Source organism: Empidonax traillii, unplaced genomic scaffold (assembly GCF_003031625.1).
Source record: "Empidonax traillii isolate 1590-97213 ecotype Southwest subspecies unplaced genomic scaffold, ASM303162v1 scaffold65:size4453928, whole genome shotgun sequence".
NCBI classification, from domain to species: Eukaryota; Metazoa; Chordata; class Aves; order Passeriformes; family Tyrannidae; genus Empidonax; species Empidonax traillii.
The window spans coordinates 1,750,600-1,772,278 of NW_020955258.1; the positions used below are offsets into that span (position 1 = coordinate 1,750,600).

At 41.6% G+C, this 21,679-nt stretch overlaps 1 protein-coding gene across 1 annotated transcript in view; it reads right to left on the reverse strand.

Annotated features, from left to right (window-relative positions):
- Nucleotides 1-255: 255 nt before the first annotated feature.
- PARD3B (par-3 family cell polarity regulator beta) overlaps nucleotides 256-21,679 on the reverse strand; it is a 392,632-nt gene continuing 371,208 nt past the window's right edge. The window contains exon 23 of the mRNA XM_027880190.1: nucleotides 256-1,571. Coding sequence (XP_027735991.1) covers nucleotides 1,217-1,571 — 355 coding nt within the window. The 3' untranslated portion in view covers nucleotides 256-1,216. The remainder of the gene's footprint in view (nucleotides 1,572-21,679) is intronic.

Consider the following 21,679-nt stretch of genomic DNA (forward strand, 5'->3'; position numbering starts at 1 on the left):
GGTCCCAGGGTCTCAAAGGAGTTGCTTTCTTGTATTTTCCTTCCCCCCTTGCTGTGAAAAGCCCCTTCCCCCACTGACCTGATGGTTGCTGGCTGCAGGAACTCATAGTTTGGCACTTGGCACGGCAGGACCAGGCGCTGCCAGAGGCTGAGCTTCACTTGTGGACTGAGGGTGGCCCCACACCAACAGGTGCCTTCCCGTGGCAGCAGGCGGCCAGGGCACAGCACACTGCTGGCAGGCACTTGGCTGGAACACTGCCCTGATGGAGCCAAGGCAGCACTTAGAATGCTTAAGATACAGTAACTTAAGATGAATTGTGGAGTTCATGCCCACAGTCACCTCCTCAGCCACTTCTTACAGGCCAGCTCCACTGATACCCCAAGAACGACACTTCCTGACAGGAGCTGAGAATCTGATCTCCAGGGTTTACAATTAAAGAGTGCACACTATATAACTAAGGAACATTCACAAGCACACACACACAGACACAGTTCTCAGGTGGCTGGTTGGCTGCCTGTCCTCTGTGAGCCTGCCCAAGCATAGAGGATAAAGTTTTTTGTCTTACTCCGAATGCAGCAGTGCAATGAGACTCTTGATCACAAACTGCAAAAAATAAAGGCTACAAGATAAATGCTGCCACCACCAAAAAGAAAGAGGAAGACAGAGACCAGATGATAAATCTGGAACTGCAGCATCCCTAAAGCACAGAGCTGCTGGAATGTGGCCACTACTTCTGTGGTAGTCCCTTGTCAACTCATGATCACACACTGGATTACACAAGATCCCCAGCTCCATATGACATCCATACTGCATGCTGTGTTCTCACTTAAAAGGCTCTACAACAGCGCTCTGAAGTAAACTCTGGTGACTCTGCTGCCCTTACACAGACAGCTATGTACTGTATAGGTGTAACTGGATTCAGTAAATAGCCCTGAGGTGTATTTAGTGTTGTGTTTCATTTCCAGCAGCCACTTTCTATTTCTAAAAGGAATTAAAAAACACACAACTGTCTGGTACCTCACATACTCAAAACACTTCGTACCTCACGTGGCTTTTAGTTCGCCTGTTAGAAAGCACCTACGCTGAGCCCAGCTCAGTAAGAACGACTCCAGGTCTCGTGTGCCATTCTTACAGGCAGCTATGCTTGGGAACAATTCTACAAGGATGATGTCCGATGGGACTCCTCCTGGGCTCTGCTGGCGAGTCCAGTGCATGGCTATACAGCTGCAGTCATGGGGTTCTTCTGCCTGGGATCCTGTTGCCTGTACTGGTAGTGGTCTGGACTGGTCCCACGGTGTCGGACAATTTCATGATAAGCTGGTGCTCGGTGGGACTGAGGAGGGGAAGGTGGCACGTCTTGTCGGAGGGGTCCTTTATGCTGGTTTGTGACGGGCTGGGCTGGGTAATACTGGGGGTACCTCAATTCTGCCACTCTTGTGTCCGGTGCGCGGATGTGGTTCCCCTTAGATGGGTGGATAACAGGCTGTCCTCCTTGGTAGTAGGGAAGATCTCTCTCTTTGTATGTTACTCGTGGCCCTGTTAAATATTCTAGTGGCTCTGCAGGTCCACGCCTGAGGAGGAAAAAACATAATAAAGCACATAAAAAGGCAGTCTACTAGGCCAGTGATACATTATTGTACTTACAATCTATGTTTACTTTGGGAAAGGAAACGCCACCTCAAGCATGACAGGTCCCAATGAATCAAAAGAACTTCTGAAGGATAACAAGCCTCCCACCTGCACGCTACAAAAGTCAGTAACATCCAGGACACTGGAGGAAGGGTCCAGCACACATCACAGCCCTTTTACAATGGGGGAGCACTGAAGCCCTTCAGTTCCCAAAGTCAGTCTCCTGTGATCCATTTGCCATAATGGAAACAAAGCTCCTTTAAACAATGCATGTTTGACTGAATCTTATCTAGCCTGAGGATAAACAGATGAGTTGGGTCTGCAAGTCTGCAAATCTCATAAGCTTTACATGCACAAATATTCGCACTTTCCAAACCATTTCCCACTATTCTCTCCTAACATGTCAGACTGTAAAACTTTCCAAACACCATAGTTGGAAAAACTGGAACTCCTGGAAAAAACACTAGGGATGTCAGGCTACAATACCTGTGTTTAATGGGCAAGCTGCCAATGGAGTTTCAAAAAACCTGTAATCTAGAAGGCCTGCTATTACAACAGCCCTGTAACTTGTCTGCATCAGTATGGATCTGACAGCCTCTATTTCGCGTGAAAAGCAACACGTGAACATGTCTTCCCTGAGGATGTGCCATGGAGCCCTCTCTATCTTAATTTCATGATTTGCACTAATGAAGCATTGATATTTTTTCCTAGTACAACTTAACTTGTGATACTTTTAAAATGGCAAAAATAATTGTTCTCACAGACGTGTCACCAGAGCATGCCCAACAGCTCAACTCAATTAGGAGTTTTTGCCCGTCTGACTGCAAATGTCTTTGCACTTGGGCAAAAACACCCATTGAGAGCTGAAGGAGGACAACAGGGTTTTGAACCAAAACAGGGGCTGAAAGTATAAATCAGTTACACCTGCTCTGTGGCTTTGGTACTGAACTCATTGACTGTTTAAATATTCTTTGCATAGATCATGAAAAAAAAGTCATTCCGGTACAGCAGATCAGGTGTTCAAAATTTGTCAATGACTCTCTTGTTCACACAGAGATTTTACAAGCATTCTCCTCCTTTCTAATCCAGGCTCCCAGACTTTGCTGAAACTTGTTTAGCATGTAGTAAAACAAAACATGTGGTTTTCTGCTGCACTCGTTTAAGCCCATGGGGTAAATCATGGACACAGGCAATGAACAAACATTATCTGCCTTGAAATGAACCTACAATTCTCCTCCTGGAATAGCTTAATGCAAATGTTTCCTGTTTAAAATGGAAAGAGCAAAAGGAAGCATTCCAGGCCTTGGACTTTTAGGACCCTATGCTCCCCAGAGACTTTCTGCTTTAAAAACAGAACATTATAAAAGACAGGCACTCCCAGCTTCCCCCCCTCACCTCCTGGTGAGACAGTCCAGACAAAGTGCTGAAGGGCCTGAAGCCACCCTCTGAGATACTAAACCACTCTTAACTGCATGCATTGAGACAACTGCTGTCGCTGCTCACACACCTACGCCTCACAACAAAGTCTAATTTCCACAGAAGGCCAAAGAGCTGCTCCATGTATTTCTACGTGAAGTCTTTTTCACTAATCAGTCCCATCACACTCAGCTTTAATTCCTCTGTGCATAAAAATGTACTTCCAATCATAAAAGACTCTGCAACAGTAGGAACTGCTTTGTGTCAAGCAGCACACCAACAGGAACAAATGTCAAACCTATCCATCACCTTTTAATATAAGGATAATGCTCAAAATCCTGTACATTATGTTTTAGAAGATGTTCTCATCAGCAGCTATAATCAAGCAAATTCTTGTGAATCACATTACCTGAAAAGCGAGGTACCTTTTGCACAGAGCTCTAACTGAAACGTTGAATTATTCTAAAAAAAACCACGATTTCAAAATTGGTACAAAAAGGACGGTTGAGAATAGGACTGAGCTACCAACATCATGTACTGAGCCTTCAGTACACAAACTCAGGCCTCAACTGACACAAGAAGCTGCAGGAAAAAACAAGGATGTGTTTTGCCATCCAGCCAGAAGAGCAGTTCCCAGGAAAGCTCAGCTGCTGTAGTTCTAGGAATCAGTGTGACGCTGCTGCCACAGAAGTTGTTACTGTGCAGAGGGTAGTGCATTGAGGCTGCTATGACCTAGGACTGCCCAATGAAGATGAGCCTGACCAATCAAAGCGTGCCAGACATGAAAAATGGACCCGAGCTGCTTGAGCTTGTGCCATCAGGTCTCTATTGCTGTTACCTATCCTACCAAATCCAATCCACCATTGGTTTGCTTACAGGTAACACCATCGGTGGTTGTGTAGACCAACTGCAGATGAACATGTGAAAAGGGCAAAATCTTTCTTTAAAAAATAAAGAAACATCCAAGTTGTTCACTCTCAGGACCAGCTACCCTTCTCTGAGGGTGAAACACCCACAGGTCGTACAAATTCTTGAGTGCCTTCCCCAGAGACAGGACTTAGCAGCTGGAAGGAGAGGTTGTACACAGAGAGCAGACTTGAATCCACTTCAAGAAAAGCCTGAGAAAGACCAAAGGCATGTGAGTTTTTTTAGCAGCCTTAGGGATGATAAAAGCAGTGATCTAACCAATGATTACCAGAACTCTCGCACGAGTAAAACTTTGGAAAGCACTGGTAACTGCCCAAAAGGCTGACCCTGGTCAGCATGACTGAGGGAAATTTCTCAAAAGATATCTACAGGACACTCTCCAGCTCACTTCCCCATGTGATCCCAGTGGGTGTTACATATGCAGATACACAAACTAGAATGACAACACTCTTCTTCCCTGTTACGCCCAGCAGAGCACGTTGGAGATGAATTATTTCCTGAGGATTCATTCTTCCCCATCTACCAGCCATGCCTGATAAAGTCCATTCCTAGGGAGCTACTCACAGTGCAACCAACCAGCCAGCCTAAAGAGTCTCCACAAACCTCTGTGTGACAAACCTTAAAATACAGGAAAAAACAGCCCTTCCCTCCTCAAGGGTGTCAAATTAACCATAAGAAAGTCAATCTTTTCAAGGCAGAAGAAACAGCTGCAGATACCAAGCTCTGGCTGTAGGAATGCTATCACCCTTAGCAGTTAAGTCTGGGACACTGGGGGCAGCAGGGCTCCTCTGAACCAACACCCTTTTCACTTGATAGCCCATGTTGTAAAAGTACATGCTGTTGTTTATCCTTAAAGAAATTGCCATAGCAACTCAAACCAAACACTTTCTACTTGGCAGCCCCTTGTAGATGCTGTGCTTGTTTCTGCAAGAAGGAAAACAAGTCCCGCCTTTTCACTCGGCAGACACTACCACCTCTGAGGAGGCCCTAATGAAATCCTTCTCCCCTCTCTCACTGTTTTTGTTGGCTCCTGATGAGTTCAGAGTTCACAGGGGCATATCACACCTCCCAAGTGACCTACGATGTGGGGGTCAAACCAATAACCTCAAGTGGAAAATCAGCGACCCAGGGGAGTGATCAAAAATCCACAAATTGGGTCAAGCAGGTCCAGCCACTCAAAAGGACCAGGCCAGGAGTGTGCCCTCTGAGAGGACATGCTGGGTAGGAGCTGCTCTGGCCGTCAGCTGTTTTCCAGATTTTCGGCCAGTTGTTTGACCTGGGGATACAGTGCAACTAATGGCAGGCAGAAGGCAGGGAAGCTGACACAACATCCTGGGAAGTCACTGATCTCAGAGCTCAAAAACTGGTTTTGCTGATAGTTCAGCTCTGCTGGCTCCTATTAGAAAGTGCATTATGGATGCAGGTCTAGCTAAAAGCAGAAGCTGCTGCTGAAGAAAGCACTGACAGGAAGGGAAGGAGAAGCACCAGGTTCCAGAAAGGAGTGAAACTGGCAGAGCAGTGTGAAAATGTACTCCTCAAAAATGTCACAGACAAGGTGCCCCTTAAAATTTTTTTTTTTTTTGTGGGTTTGTTTTTTTTTTTTTTTTTTTTTTTTTTAATTGTGAGGAAGCAAAATCTCACCTTCCCCTGCAGGGAAATTATAGTTCATACACACAGGTGGTTGCTAATATGTTTCACTGTATCATTTCATATTCTGGATAGCAGCTCTACAGGTTAATCGTCTAAAATTATTCACCAGGTAACAACTGCAATCCATTTGGAGCATTAAGAGCCAAAGTAGCCTTGTCCAAATAAAGCAGGCAACTTGTGACTGATGTTCAATTAACGTGTTGTTATTTTCTCTATGACAAGTAAAGCCTAAAGTAGTTTGTTTTTCTATCTCTGCTTTATTTATCTTCCAAGCACGGAACAGAAAATCTAGCATTTTCTGGTTTTGCTGCAGAATTTTCAAGAGCTTCTGGGTTTACTTAAAACTGAACCACAGGATTTGGAGTACTTAAGAAAGGCTTCTTTTACCCAAAATGTTATTTAGTCATTGAAGTTAAACAGGTTTAAAAAACCCAACTAAACAATTTTTGCTTTCTGCAGTTCCTTTTTTTTTTTAAACCCCCATTTCAGTAATTCTTCAATTGCAGGAAATCTTACAGAGTAGACTGGCCTAAATACTCCATGCTTCAAAAAACAATCAGAAAAAAAAGTAATTAAATTTCAGGTATACTGCATTTCGTGGATAACCCCCATTTGCAGGTCACCTTTAACATCAGCCAGGAGACACATGCTCGGGCTATCTAAAACGAAAGGAAATCAAAATGATGGTCTAGCTGTTCGTGCTGTGCCCCATCACGTTGGGGGTTTGGATTTCATCATGACAAAGAGTTTTTCTTCCCTCTGTTCTATAGGGAGAGTCACAGAGGTCACCCTCTTAGTACCTGGTAAAAAGCAAGGAAGGGAATGCTCTCTTCTTACATCACTGTCTCCTCCTTGCTGCTGAGGGAATATTTTGCAAGGGATATAATCTCACATGAAAAACTGTCTTCTTACTTTGTCAGGGAGTACTTCTTGAAATAAACTTCAAAGACAGCCACAGACTAAGTGGCAAATGGAAAGCCCACATTTGGCTGCAGTCTCTTTCATGTCTAAGCAAGACATACAGAGACTCTGGGTGATGGCATCAGGCAGCTCAGGCTGTGATTAGAGAACAGGAGAAAGCAACAAGGTCCTATCTGGGTCCAAATTCTCACTGAAGAACTCTATTGTATGCACTGTGATTGCATGCTGTTTGTTCTCAGCCAGGAGGATCTACTTTTAAAGAAGAAAGGAGAAGCTGACGTAAGAATTAAATTATGCAAGCAAACAATCTTACAGTATCAAATACATTACACTGTGTCTTTATAAAGCTCTTCTCAACACGCACTCAAAACAACTGGTTGAAAAAACCACACAGTTCCATTCTCTCCAGATACAGTATTAAAGATACCACAGTGCTGTTTGTAGTCAGTGGCACTAATTACTTGTGTTGCTTAGAATTTAATGTGCATATAATGTAAAAAAAATAAATAAAGGAAATTTTAAATCACTGCAGGTTTCAAAAAAAAAAAAAATCACTGCATGACTCTGAGCTTCATTAAAGTTTGTACCTTAATAGGTGAGATACTCCTGTCACAAATATTCTTTGTCATTTCAGACCAATACTTCCCATAGCCAACGAAGGGTTTGCATTTAAAATCCACTGGGGATGAAATTTGGCATTTTAGCACTGGGAAGAATCTGCAGCACAAGGAAGGGCTCAGTGGCTGCTGTCTGTGAGCAAGGCTTGTACCTCTCAGAAGGCGGCAGATGCCTAGCAATGTCATACTAACCTCAAACACACCATGCACTATTATTTATGGGCTGAGCTGGTGGAGGTGTTTCCTTCTCCTGTCCTTTTATCAACAATACAAGGTTAAAAAATCAGATAACGTAAATGAATACAATCCCTGGCTCTCATGTAGCACATGCCATGCAGAGAGAGCTGTTTTTAGTTTGAGGACTGTGTTTGGAATTCCTTCAGTGTCAGGTTTCCAGTTACCAGACCCTCATCCCTGGGCCAGGCACGACTGTGGTTGGACTGGATTAGCAGAACACTCTGCAATGTATATTACATAGCTTTGACTTCTACAGGCTTTGTAGACCCATAAAAATAATGATCACTTCATGACCTGCATTTCTGGGAGGGAGAAGGGGAGGAGCGGTGGGTGTAAGAGTGGAAAAATCTTTCTTCTCTTTTGAAATAATTCCTATTTGATTTTCATTTGGAGAAGGAGGGATCCATATAAGTTAGTTTCAAATTCAAGCAAGAGTACATTTCAGATGCAATGCAGGCAGGCCTGATTCTCTCCCCTTGCATGCAGTTTTGTAAAATTTAAGTGGCATTAACTGGCCTGAACACAAGAGTTTATATGCACAGTCTCTCTCTCTCTCTCTCCAGTAATACAGCTTGAAATATTTCGAAACAAACAGCTAAAGCACCACAATCCCAGCAGGTAAGTGCGTAGATATGTTTACTCTAGTTGAAGTCTAGCCTTAAAGCAGCTGGAGAACTAAGTCATTTATTGTTTGCAGAGGGCCACATTTTGAGAGGTGTTGGGCCCCAGCTGCTCTCTGAGCAATTTTTAGCAATTGGAGATGTTTAGATGTCACCCTTGCTTTTACACCTAGGACCAAGCATAAAGTTTAGTTAGATACTAGCTTTCCTTGCAGATAAACAGACTGAAGAAACAAGTGTAAACCAGGAAAACATCATCTGACAGGTTTAAAACTTTACTGTAAGATTATACAAGACTTCTTTTGACAGCATGAACATCTTATTTTGCCTGCAAGCAAATAGATTGTTCTCAATCCTTAATGGAGCAAACTCTGTCACAGATTGGTTAACATCAGAATTTAGAGTACCATTTAATTAAACTCCCTCCCATCAGCAACAAAACCATAAAACAGTATCACTCCTTTGCTTCAGCATTAGTTTATTTTCCAAAGCAGATCTCAGACCAGCTTCTGATAATCCCATCCTGCAGGCAAAGCTCCCCTTTCTTTCCTTCCCTAAATCCAACCTACAAATAGAGGAACTGCGATAATCAGGATTAAAACTCTCGAATCAACAGCAGCAAAACCCAAAATGTGCTAGCTGGTGCTCTATAAATGCCCAATAAGCATTCAAAACAACCAGTGCAATAATCCTTCCTACTCAATTCCTCACTTGTTTTGTTCATATGCTCTCAGGCATGGTACATCTCTTCTACCAGGAGGCATAAAATAAAGTAGCACCTATTGAACAAGACATCCTTATTCTGTGATCTCGTCAAGCTTAAAGGGATCTTAAGTAGATTGGTACTTTAAGTAGCGAGTCATTACAACATGTGTCATTTCATATGTTACTCATTATTCAACACAACATAATACCATGTGAGTCATTAACCTCTTGGCATTGGTAACCTACTCTCAATGCTAAGCAGTCATGCTTGTTGCTCAGGAACCCCCATGCTCTGTCGGGGAGAGAGACCTGGCTGAGACTTTAAGGTCCCTTTGGTCTTTTGTTTTGCAGATCAGTGGGGGCCAAAAGCTCTTCCTATAGACTAAAAGAGTTCCTGGCCTTTGGTCTCTTGAGTCATGTTTCTGAGATGATGCCAGCCAAGTTACGTTGGAGGGGAGAAAACTTTTGAAAGGACATACACCTCTTAAGCCAGCAAGAGAAGCAAATGTTTAGGTTTCTCAGTTGAATTTTGCATTTCAAGGCAAACTGAAACTAATACAAAAATTTACTAAACGCATGGGCAACTGCTACCACTGGGGTGAGATGCTGAAGTGAAAACTGTGCTGTGGTAATATTTGTTCTGTGTTACTGTGTAGCAGCTCCAACAGACCCTGCTGCTCTGCACGCCATGAGAAAAAAAGCCAGCTACTTCCCTCAGGAGCAGGCAATCAGTGAGAAGGGAGCGAGATACAGAGGCAAGACCCCAACACGGGCCTCAGCGCAGCAGCAGCACAACAGCCAGAAATACTATCTGGATCTCTCTGCCTCATCCTAACCCCAACTGCAGGACTCTGCTTTTCTGAAGGCTATCAGAGTAAAAATTAAAGGTCCTGTGGTGGTACAGGAGCTTTTAATTTAATTTAAGAGAAATCCTGTTGCCATAGTCAAAATCCCTCTTCTGAAGGAATCGATCCCACTCCAGAAGAGCTCCTCCCGAGCTGGGAAGCCTACACCCTTCGCCTATCCATTCCCAGCACTACTGCTATCCACACTGGTTTTGTGCTTTCAGAAAGACTTAGACCCAAATTCTACCCTGATCTCATATTTCACATGAAATGAATTTAAAGCACGGTGACCATTCAGCTGTGCTGTTCAAATGATTTTCAACAAATAGCAGAAATCATTAAAAGAATCTTTCTAAGTAATAACAACCTGGGCCCAGGTCTTTATTTAGCCGCTGGGACCTTAACATGCTGTGTGATCTTTAGTGGGCTAGTAAAAACCTCTAAGAAGTGGTTATTAATGTTATTACCAAGCTTTTAGGCTTTTTTTTTCTTTTTCTTAGAGCATCTCTCATTTAAATTATAGCATTCCTCACAGTATTTTCTCCCATTGGTATGATAAAGCATGGCTGTCAATTCTGCCTCCAATGGCACAAACTGGGTAGTAAAACCGTGCTCCAATAAAAAAGGAAAATTATTTTTGAAACTGATTGTAGCTGGTTATTTTTTCCTCCATTTTGTTTCTTTCTGGTCCAGACATTCTGCTAAACTCACTGAGATGTGTCATTCCCTTTTTTCCCCTTTGCAACAAAGGCAAAGCTCAAGATCCAGAGGAGAAGAATGGCTACTTTTTGGGGGCTAGAGGGACCCTAAAACCAAGAAGCTCTTACTTCTTTCTTCAGACAGTATTTCAGTCTCTATTGTTCCCCTACTGCTCATGTACTGATTTGCTCCTATACAGAACAAATAACCTGTAAGTACATCCCCTGTCTCTGTATTTTCTTTTATTAGAACTGTTCATTTCTATACAGGCATTAGATAATACATTTCCTGGCTTGCCTAACTCCATTAACACTCTGGTAACCACCCATTTTCCAGCCAGCCATTAAACACCACCTTTCATAATGAAGATTTAAAGGCTCAGGGCATGATAAACGCTGAAGTTATAACTTTACAGCTGCCTCTACAGAAGTGTGTAAATCTCTAGACTTGGATAGGCAAATCAGTTAATTAGACTTGCATTAAGTCACAAACTTTGCGGGTGCTCTGACAGCAGATGTCCCGAAATTGAGCTTCAAATAACAAGGGTCAAAGCCCTCAATCCCACCGGGCTAGGAGAGACGGAAACGTCCCACCCGGTGCCCAGAGAGCAGTAGCTCTGACTGCAGCTGTTGTGACTTGCAGACGGCCGCAAGCGCCCCGCGACTGCCGCCCGTTCCAGCTGTGTTTATGCTGGCTTCTTCCTTCAGAGCTTCTACAGTTACACCAACAGCAGTGCAGCTGCAGCGAGCACAGAGACTCCTGACTGGATATGCTCTACCTGCTGCCTGTGGCGGAGACAATCCTTGTTTTACTACCCTGCATTTTCTGCCTGCTCAAAGCTCTCAAAGCAGGACCCACAAGTTGCAGAACAGGGCACAGCTTCCCCCCCCGTGGCTGAGGAAACTTTACGTGGATGACCCTGAGTCCTGCTAGCCAGTAAATATTCAAAGAGAATGCTGAGATTTGGAGCTGCAGGCCACCAGCCTCTTCAGGGACATGGGGAATAAGAGGTTAACCTTTGGTCGTGAGGCCCAAGGGCCTGTGCTCCACCCCTGCACGAGTTATCTGCCCCTTGCCGCATTTAAAAATACTGTATGTAATTAACTGTTATCAGGTTGTTAAGCAGTGTGCTGAAGTGTGAACCTATCATTCAATTGTTTCCTTTATTTACAAAGTCCCTGCCATTCTCTGAGGCGGCAGCCTGGGACAGGCTGTTGACTTGCTCAGAGGAGGAGAGTTTAGCATACCAGATCCTGGGAGCAGAAACAGATTCTGGAGAAGTGAGACACAGACGTGAATCAGCAAACACCCCCTCAACATACCCTGCAGAATAGCTGCGCTTGAACGAGACACACCACCACTACCAAATACATCACTGTAAGGTTCCTTTGAGACTTGAACCACAGAGGAGAAGCACAGTACAGCTCCAAACTCTTTTGGGCACAGGTGGAGTTTTTACCATAGATATGATATTAGCTTTAATGCCTACAGATATACACAAGTCATATGTTCCATTCACAGACTAAGACAATATAACTGTTGACTTTCATACACTTCTGGGCTCAGTTCTTCCCTTTTTCATTTGCAGGACTTTGTTTCTTTAAGCAAATCTGGAAGTCAGAGGTCATGTTAGACCATGGCTGCAGATGGGTAGACATGACAACAGGACAAGATGCTACATCCACCACTGTTTTCTCTACCTCAGCAAGGCCTAGGTTTGGATTCCTGGAGCCCATGGCACACACCATGTTTTTTACCACTACCTCTTCCTGGCCTGGCTACTGTTCTCTTCTTTGCTTTCTTCCCCAGCAGCATGAGCCCTGGCAATGCCAGCAAGGAGTACAAGATCAATAAGACATCATCAGATCTATGTGATTTTATTCCATGCATTCCGGGTCTGGGGCAGCACCATGCACCCAGAAGGACTTACTAGCATGGTCTTTGGGAACTGGTGCAATCATCAATATTCCAGATCCATGTGCATCCCCTCTAATACTTGTAACAAACAAGATATGTAGCTTCTAGACAAATTTCTTCTGTGCCATCTGCACACTATGCTGCATGACAGATGACAAGATAAAATTTGCAACAGCAAAGTCCTCGGAGCACAACAACCATTTAGAGAGAGCAAGTACAGCTGGTTGCAAAAGTTCGATCAGCTTAGTCATGTATCTAGAACAGAAGACATCAGGATCCTGAAGGTGAAAGAGGAACACACGGCAGAAGATGGAAAAAGAATGCTTTAAAGACACATCAAAACACTGCATCCTTGGCAAACCAATGTCAACAGCTGGGAATTAGTGATACCTTGCAGAGGTGACAGCACAGCAGTTGGAACACAGGGGCAAGCCAGCACTGAGATAAAGAGAGGCTCTGAACAGCACCACCCGGTATAGGCTTTAATTTCTTTTGAATGTTTACGTACAGCATGTATCAAGGGCTACTATGTGCAGTAGAATCTTATGTGCAAGACATGATACTGTCAGCAGCTTCAGCTGATATTACAATGAACAGCACCACAATCAGAGAGGCACCCCTACTCCACCCAGGAGGGCTACTATGATGAGAAAAAAGAGAAGGAATAGTGCTTCCTGATATGAACCTGGTAAGAACCTGGCAAAGACTCCAGACGGCATGTCTCAATTTGGCTGGGGGAGAAATTTTTAAATAAAACCACTCTCTTAACTTGAAACAATCTCTTACATAATGAATCAATCAATTATCTTTGCTCTAGTATGTTCAAATCAAGGGAATCATCATTGAAAATAACAACCAATTTATATAGCTCATTTAAAGCCACAGTAAGCTCAGCTGCTGATTCACTAATGAACAATAAAGGTCACTGCTATAATATCACTAAGTATTTTCAGATTGTGTGATGTGATAGACTTGAAGTGGCATGTTCATAAAAAAAATCAAGATACTTTGCAGGGGGAAGTAAAGATGGAAAGAGATCTGTGCTCTGCATAGATACCAGACTGAGAAGAGGGAATAACTTTGATGCAATGAGGAACTTCGTGCCCCAGACTCATCTGGCCTCAGCCAAAGCCTTTGGATGTCAATGCAAGCATTTCAGTGATTGTTGGATTAGGCTCTTGTATAGGAGAATGGGATATGAAAGGGGAGGAGAGGGCAGGGAGAGAATGAGACATCTGTATCCTGGAATGAAGTCAGGAAGTTAAGGCCTGACAGCCTTAGACCTCAAACAAATAGCATGGGTGCTAGATGTGGGTTGCTGAAATGCCTCACTCCACATGGAAACATTCTTTTTCAATTGTGTCTTTCAGGTAGTCAGAAAAAAAGACTGATGAAAATGCTGTTAATTTATTTCTGACTTTTTGAGTGCCCATGATCTAGAAAAAGGGAAAATATATGCAATTACTAAGAAACAAGACATTTTACCAGGTGAACAGCACACCTCTGCTACATGGACGTTACATCTACTTATTCTACAGCATGGCAACTGGGGCAATGTAGTGAGTAGAGTGTGCCCTAATCTGCAGCATCCCGTCGGTGACTATTATCAGAACCAGATGTTTCAGAGGAAGCTGCAATTAGTGGTCAATTAATAGTCTGCACAGGTCTTACAGCAAAAAACAACCTCTCCTTTCCTCCTCAGATGCTGACTCAAACCAAAGCAACTATTAGTCTCAGTCCAGGTTTGCAGAAAGGTGCAGGTTTCAGAAACAAAAAACACTCGATGGCACTTGTGTACTTGCAAATGTTGACACAAAACCCCAAATATAATAATATTTAACCTTGACAGACCTACTGTTTGAAACCTAGAGGCCTAAAGCACAATACAGTAGAGAGAGCCTGTGGAGAGCTGAGAATGATGTCTTTGCCAAATCTCAACGTTAAATCTTTAATGCTGACTTGAGTTCCTCTTAAAAAAGGATATGTGCAAATCAACTTCCAGTAAGATAGGATATTCTTTAAAAAAACTTTACAACATTTCAAAGGACCCTCTTTTTAATGATACAAAAGTAAAAGAAAGAAACTTCATGTTATATTAAGCAGCTACAATATAAAACATTACACAAGAACATCACTACAGTTTTTAAGTCAGAAAAGCACAAAGCAACAATATCATTCTGAGGATGCAAAATTGACTCTGTATACTAAAGTCCCTTGAAAAACTTACAAAACTTGTGGTACAAGCTAGTACAACTGAAAATGAAATGTCTAAAGAGGAAAAGACCAGGGTTAAAGGTTCTATATTGATTTTTTTTTCCCCTCACATTGCGATTAAAGTGATCTCAGCTGGGACCCAGAATTACAGATGTAATTATAATTTCCATTTATATTTTTAGACTGTGTACAAAGAAGTGTAATAATGGACAGCTGAAAATTTTCCATTGTCCAATGTTTCTGATGAAATCTCTGTAAAACCAAGTACCACCACAGTAATCTCTCAATAATAGAGCTTGGTGTTTGGTGACAAGAGAGAAGGGAGAGCCGTTACCCCTTCATACAAAGAAATCAAACCAAAATGACACTAAGGTTGTTATTCCCCTCAATAATACTAAAGAGATTCCAGGTTAAGACTACTAGCGAGTCTTTTCAAAGAAAAAATCAGGTGATTCATTAAATAACCTTTCTCGATATTATTTACAAGGTATTTAACAAAAAAGCACTGCATTAAGCAGGCATTATTTAAACCACATAAAGTGCAGAGACTGAAAAAAATGAAATTAGTCCAAGTACTACTGCCTGTCTGCCATCTGTCCTCCATGCTTTACAATGCCTGTTTAAGCCCAGGTTTCCTGAAGGCCTCTGATACCTGAGCAAATGACTGCTATTGAAAAGCAAAATTCAAGGTAAAGCAGGTGCTTAAGTGCTCTGATGGAACTGGGCCTAAAAATTCAAGTGTAAACCCCAACTCAATTTCAACTGACTAATTGAATTTGCCTTTTTTTTTTTTTTTTTAAATTCCCTTTCGTTGCAAACTGATCTGCTCTGTGCTTTCTGCCATCCAGCGTGGTGCAGTCGGTACCGCAGCACAGCCTGCACCACCGAGCTGCTCCCACTGGCCATTCCAGAGGGGGCTGCAGCATGGCATGTTGTAAAGGCATCTGTACAGAAAATGCTCAAAACCAGCACTGCTATGTTCAGGCAGCCTAAATTCAGCCTAATTCCCTAGTCAGTGAGAAACCCAGATGCCTTCAGAGACCCCTACAAAGCTAATTAGAAGACTACCAGAAGACTGTGCACAGAGAAGTCGCATGGGTTTTCTGAGCATGGCTGCTGGGATCCTCAAAGCTTTTAACTGATTCTGGAAATCTTTAATCGCTGAATGTATAGTTGCAATGTGTGTTTGCTGTTTGAGGATCTCTAGAGGAAGGATTGTTATCATCCTTTTTTCTACTTGTTTTGTCCCAGCTATTGTGTTGGGTGGTTAAGTTCCATTCACGAGCGTATCACTATTACTTCCTTCAAAAATCAAAACAAAGGAAAAAACTGCGACCATACCATGCTGCTAAAAACACACTCTTTCTATACTGAAGACATCTCAGTTCTCAGTAAACAAACATCCCTTTTCCTTAAAGCACAGTATCTCAAATGAAACCAAAATTCATAGCAAAAATGCTAAATGAGGGACCATAACCTGGTGACATGTGGGTATATAATAATAATTCACTAGCACCTAGATCCAAGGAAAAAACCATTCACATGGATTTTCAACTGTGAAATCCCACTGAGATTGGTTTTGCTTGCCAGATTTTGCCATGATCTACAACAGACTTCTTTCAAAGTATCTCCCTTCACCTGTAAAACAACTTTTCTTTAAATGAAGTCAAGTGCCAGCTACTCAATATTCAAGGACCCGCTTTGGCTCAGGGTTTTGCTTGATAACCTGGCTGATTTTTGTTCACACATTTCCTGCCCTCTGGATGGAACTCTGGCTGCCAATTTCCAAAGCCCTGTTTCAGGCTATGTAGTGCACAGATCCAATCTCCTTTCGGAATTACATCTGGGGTGGAACAAAAATGGCAGATAATTCGCTTTCTATTAAAGTTAACACTCTCTTCCACTTGCTTCCCACGTATATTATACAGTGGACGTGTTTGCATGTTCTGCTCTATTTTTTCAGCTGTTGCAAGCACATAAGCTATCAATTACTCTCTGTGCAGAGAGAAAATGGTGATTTGAGGAACAGCTTCCAGTTTACATAACTCCTCACCTCATCACTGCTCAAACATTTACATGAATGCTTTTGGGCAAGAGGCCTGAAGCAGAGAGATTCTTTAGGTGCTCTCTCCCCTGCCACTTCCTCCTTCATTGTATGGTTAATCAGAGCAGCATAACTCTTTAAAACTAATATTTATTCAAACAGCTGTAGGATCCCATCTGCTCATGCAGAACAGAGCACAGAATCGGTGGAGGCCACAGCAACACCACTCAGAAACCAGCAGAAGATATGAGTTCTGTCAATATCTCCATAGACAGCCTAAGTTACATTTGGCAGACAAAATAATTTTGAGTACAGCAAAGACACTACCATCATCTTAAAGATGTGGTTAAGTTTTTGACATATGCATTATGCTATTTAATATATCTCCAAAATAAAGCTTGCTGAAAGTCTGACTAATGGTCTATGTGCTATTTAACACCAAGCAAACGCCTACAAAGTTTTGCTGGCGTGTTTCCGGCATATCCATGACATCTTTACCTCTGGTAAAGATGCTCAATAGTTTATGTAGATTTTCTTAAATAAGCATCAACAAAAGAACAGTATCACTGTGCATCTTATGCTTGTTTATGCCATATTTGAGAGAACTGTTCTAGTAGAAAATTTTGCACAGGTGCTAAATGGCAAAGTGCTAATTTACATAGCTATTAAATGCTAGAACAATGCAATCTTTTCCAAGCCTGGAGATGATGGTAAAGATTCTCAAGAAAGCAAGAATTAATCCTGTTGAACAGGGTACTACAGGAGTTTTAGCTCTATGCTTGCTCTTAACAAAGTTACCGGTCCACAACCACTAGTGATCTGAACATTTGCAATTCTTCAACAATTGAATTATGTTAAATTTTTAAGGAGTACTTTTACTTCACTTATATTTGTAATAAGATTTGATGAGCTGAAGAAAAACATATCAAGGAGGAAAAGATGTATTCCTTTTACTAGGATCTCCAGTCTGGAAACTGCTAACATTGGTGGGCAAAAAACCCAATTAACCTAATCACAGCTTATCAAATTACTACCAGACTGACCCAGACAGCAAAGAAATCAAAGAATATGCTCTAACAATGGCTGCATTTCACTCTAAACCTACTGCTGATTGCAATCATTAGGAACACGTCCATGGATTGCAGTGGTTCTGGACCAGGTTCATTCTAGCTTCTACAACATTTCTAGTTGTTACTTAAACTGGATCAACACATCCAAAGCATGACTTTCTAAAGCATCATAGTTTAAGAGCAACATAAAAGCCTTTGGTGAATATATGTGCAAAGGAATTTGGACAAAACCTTCTAGAATTTAGACAATTCTCCTGATATGTTAAAGACTTCTGTGCAGAGAAATTAAATATGTCACCTTCTTATGAAATGGAAGCATCTTGGCTGCCAATTGTATGAGTTGTGTTGAAACAGCTGCTCTAGCAACTGTTTTTACTATTAAATTCTTTAGTGATTCTCTTATTCCCAAATTAGATACCTCTTCCCTTTAATCACCAGTTCATATAAAAGCTCTTTCCTCACAAGGCAGGGTTTCACCAAGGATAACAAACAACAGCAGGTCTGCTTAAGGCACTGCCCTTGTGTTTCTCTCCTGCTCACATCTCCCCCACCCTGTTCCTCGTTTCTCGGTGGGTGGCACACTGAGTACTCACGACTCTGTCCCCTACATGTTTGTAAAAGAACACAGGAGTATATTTGAGGTCGTCAGATTTCACAGCCTGTCATTACCTTGCAGCATGCAATTAAGACTGTCCACATACAATTCACTCCCCTACTTCATCATCATAATCTCCTTTCCTCTTTCTAAATGTGTACATAAGAATATCTATAACTGACTCATTTTAAATGGCTTGCTATTAGAAGCCTGAAATTTGCCATCATGACAGCACAATGTCCTTGTTCTTTTTAACATACTTCCTGTAGGGTGGTGGGGTTTCTTTTGGTGGTTTTTTTTTTTTTTTTTTTTTTTTTTTTGTCCCTGAGCACACTTCGCAGAGATTGGACAGAGACAAAGGAGTTGGCTGAGAACTAATATGGAGAACTAACTGCAATCTGCCTTTGAGCAAAGGGTGCCATTGCAAAGCTGCTGTTTGCTCGCAGGAACACAGCCGAGCAGTGACAGAACATACAGGAGGTTCACACACAACACTGAGAGCTGCAGGAAGCTCACTCAAAAATTCCTGAACCAACATCCTCAAAATAATACATATTTACACCTGATACTGTTGGCTTCCTACACTGCTCCTTTGTTAGCTGTTTTTAAAGCACGTTTGCTGACAGCCATCTTTCAGCCGCACCCCCAGACATATTTATCAAGGCAAAGCCAAGAATGGGAGTGAAGTTGTCTTACTTTACAAAGCACTTTCTCACCTCTGCAGCCTAGAGCCTGCATTTTTTGATCAGTTCTGAATTATAACCCAACATAAGCGGCAACATTTTTATTCCAAATATCCACACCTACAAAGCAGCCAGCTGAGCTTCCCAGTCTGGTGGTCTCCTGAGCAATTTCAGTATCCATCTCAACAATGCAAAGGAGGCATTTGCATTTTGGAGCACACATCTTATTCCCCAGGTTTCACTCAGCCCATCACTCTGTTGATGCATTCTATGGGATATATCCTTTTGGTTTTTAATTTAATCTTCTTTTTAATTTGCATTCACTTATCTTTTTTCCACAGATCCTTCATCTCAACCTAACCATTTTGTACTGACACTTCTTTCTTTCATTAATATTTTGTTCCCTAACAGTTGTTTTGTTCCTTTACTCACTGGAGGCATAGTTAATACAGCTTTCTCTTCTGAGGCAATGTCTCCATGACTTCATTAAATTTTATAATATTAACTCAAGCCCTTTTGTTCAAAGGCAGCATTTTCCTCCATCTCCTGTATTTTTAAGCTGAATTTGGTGCCCTTAGATTGAGTGGGAGGTCCTTATGCCTGATTATACACTAAAATTCATACCAGATCCATGTTTTCTGTAAATGTGACACTTGAAAGTATTTTTATTTACTCCGGATAGTATGTCCTTGCAAAAGGCTGGCTGTTTAGTTTCAAAATATTAATTGACTTTTAAACTATTCCATATTGCATTAACTGGCTTTTTGCTATGAGGAGTTGACTGACTTATTAGGAAAATTGACAAACCCCATCCCTGTCTGCCTCCTTCTACACTTCCAAAGTATTCTTCTGGGACATCTGGCTTTTAGTGTTTTTTTTCAAGCTCTGTCCCAGTTGTTACAGACATTTTCTTTGGTCAATTTTCTTTAGTTATTCCCATGGAAATTATAGAAGCGGCTGACGGCTGCAATCCATGATCGATGTCACGAACCTTGACCTTTCTGACTTTTTAAAGTATACTTTTTCAGTATTTAGACATACTTTGGCTTGGATAGAGCCATCACACTCATTTCAAGTGATATTTCTATTTTATTAGAAAGTTGAAGGTATGTTTTACAACCAAATCTCCTTCCTTTTGTATTCACCACAGAGATTTCTGAAATTGTGATTCTGTTTACAAGTTTCTTTCTTCTTTTCAGTCAAATCTTAGAGACACAAGACCATTTTTTGGAAGGTGTATAGTACCGTGACCCTTTCCTTACCTGCTCTGCTTTTAATGCCCCAAACTCTCCCTGTGGAAGGTGTAACACAGGTTATTTATGAACTCTGCACATTTTTGGAAAAATGTGTTTTGACACATTATGCGAAAAAAAGGTCTTCAGACTTCACATATGACACTGAGGTGATACCAGTACCATGGCACACCGCAGCAGAGCACCTGAGACTGAGATGAAACAGAACAAGTTGCAACAGAGCACTTCCAGCTTTCTGCTGCGCGTACATATCACAAATCTGGTGTCCTGCTAGGGATTTGGACTCTGCCCTTCTTCAAATATAATGACTTGCCTGACATTCTTAGATGCTGGGCAGTTTCCACAGCAAAGAGATTTATTATCTTCCAGAGTTAAGAAAAGTTAGTTAAGCAAATTTTAAACTGTTTGAAAATGGATTTAAGCTAATCTTTTCATGAGCACATCAGCTTGGTTCTCAAGCTCGGGCTCTAGCATGTAAGAAGGATCTTTTTTTCTTTGACTGTATTTCATCTTGGCTGGTTTATTGCAACGTATCTTGGAGGTCCTTGAGTAGGACCAGCATTTCCATTAAAATTGATTCTAAATTCACCTGCCAGCACTTAAAACCCAAATAAAACCATACACATATTTCATTTATAATGAGATCACCACACTGGAAGATACAGACAGACAAGATTTTGCCGCATTTTCAATAAAAGCACAGCTGTCAAGATAAAAATCATATTTAAAAAAAATCCCTGAGTTACTGATACTACTTTAGTTGATTAAAACAGAAGAGAAAGTTAATAATCAAGTATACTGGAGAACGTATCGTCTGAATATTATTTATATTTCACATGACTAGGGTGATAAAGTTAGGTGGGCCATTCATTTTTTCACTCAACTTAGTTTTAATCCTATTTAAGACTCCAAATTATCAAGTCTTCTTAGTTTTGCAGTTATGTCAGGGGAATATTAAAAAAATATGATGAATGTAAAAAAATTAAAAAGACCACTTACAATTGGTTCTCAAATATTCCTCTGGACACTCTTATTTTAATCAGTAGGAGAAATGAGGGAGATAAGACTTTGTTCAGCTACGTGGAATGACAAAATATTTTCCCATGTGCTGCCCTTCACTGATTTCCACCTCTTTGGGGGAAAATCCTGGGCACTACTAAAAATACCATGTATTATATTATACATTGAAAGTTAACAGGCTTGCTTTGGAGTTTTGTAACATATAACCAGTAACATGGTTTCACTGACAGAATAAAACTTGGGTGATTCTCAACAGGGTTGATAAATTATTTCACTACCATCTAAGTTTTCGCACTCCTCCTTCCCCTTTATGAAAATATATCACAGATGCTCTTTTCAACCAGGTGAGCAATGCTCCAATTTAAACAGTACTAAAAGGCACCAATGGCATTCCCTGCATCAGAATTGTCACCTTCTACCTGCCATAAAGCACAAGTTTGGGCTAAAAAAAAACCCAGGCAAATTCAGTAGAGCCACATAATTAAATCAACTGAAGAGAGGAACAGTGAGAAACAGAGAGGCAGGCTGTTACTAAGGAGAATCCAAGCACCAAGAAGGCCTCTGGCAGATAACTTGGCAGGACAGCAGCTGTGGGACAGAGCAACACTGGCACTGAG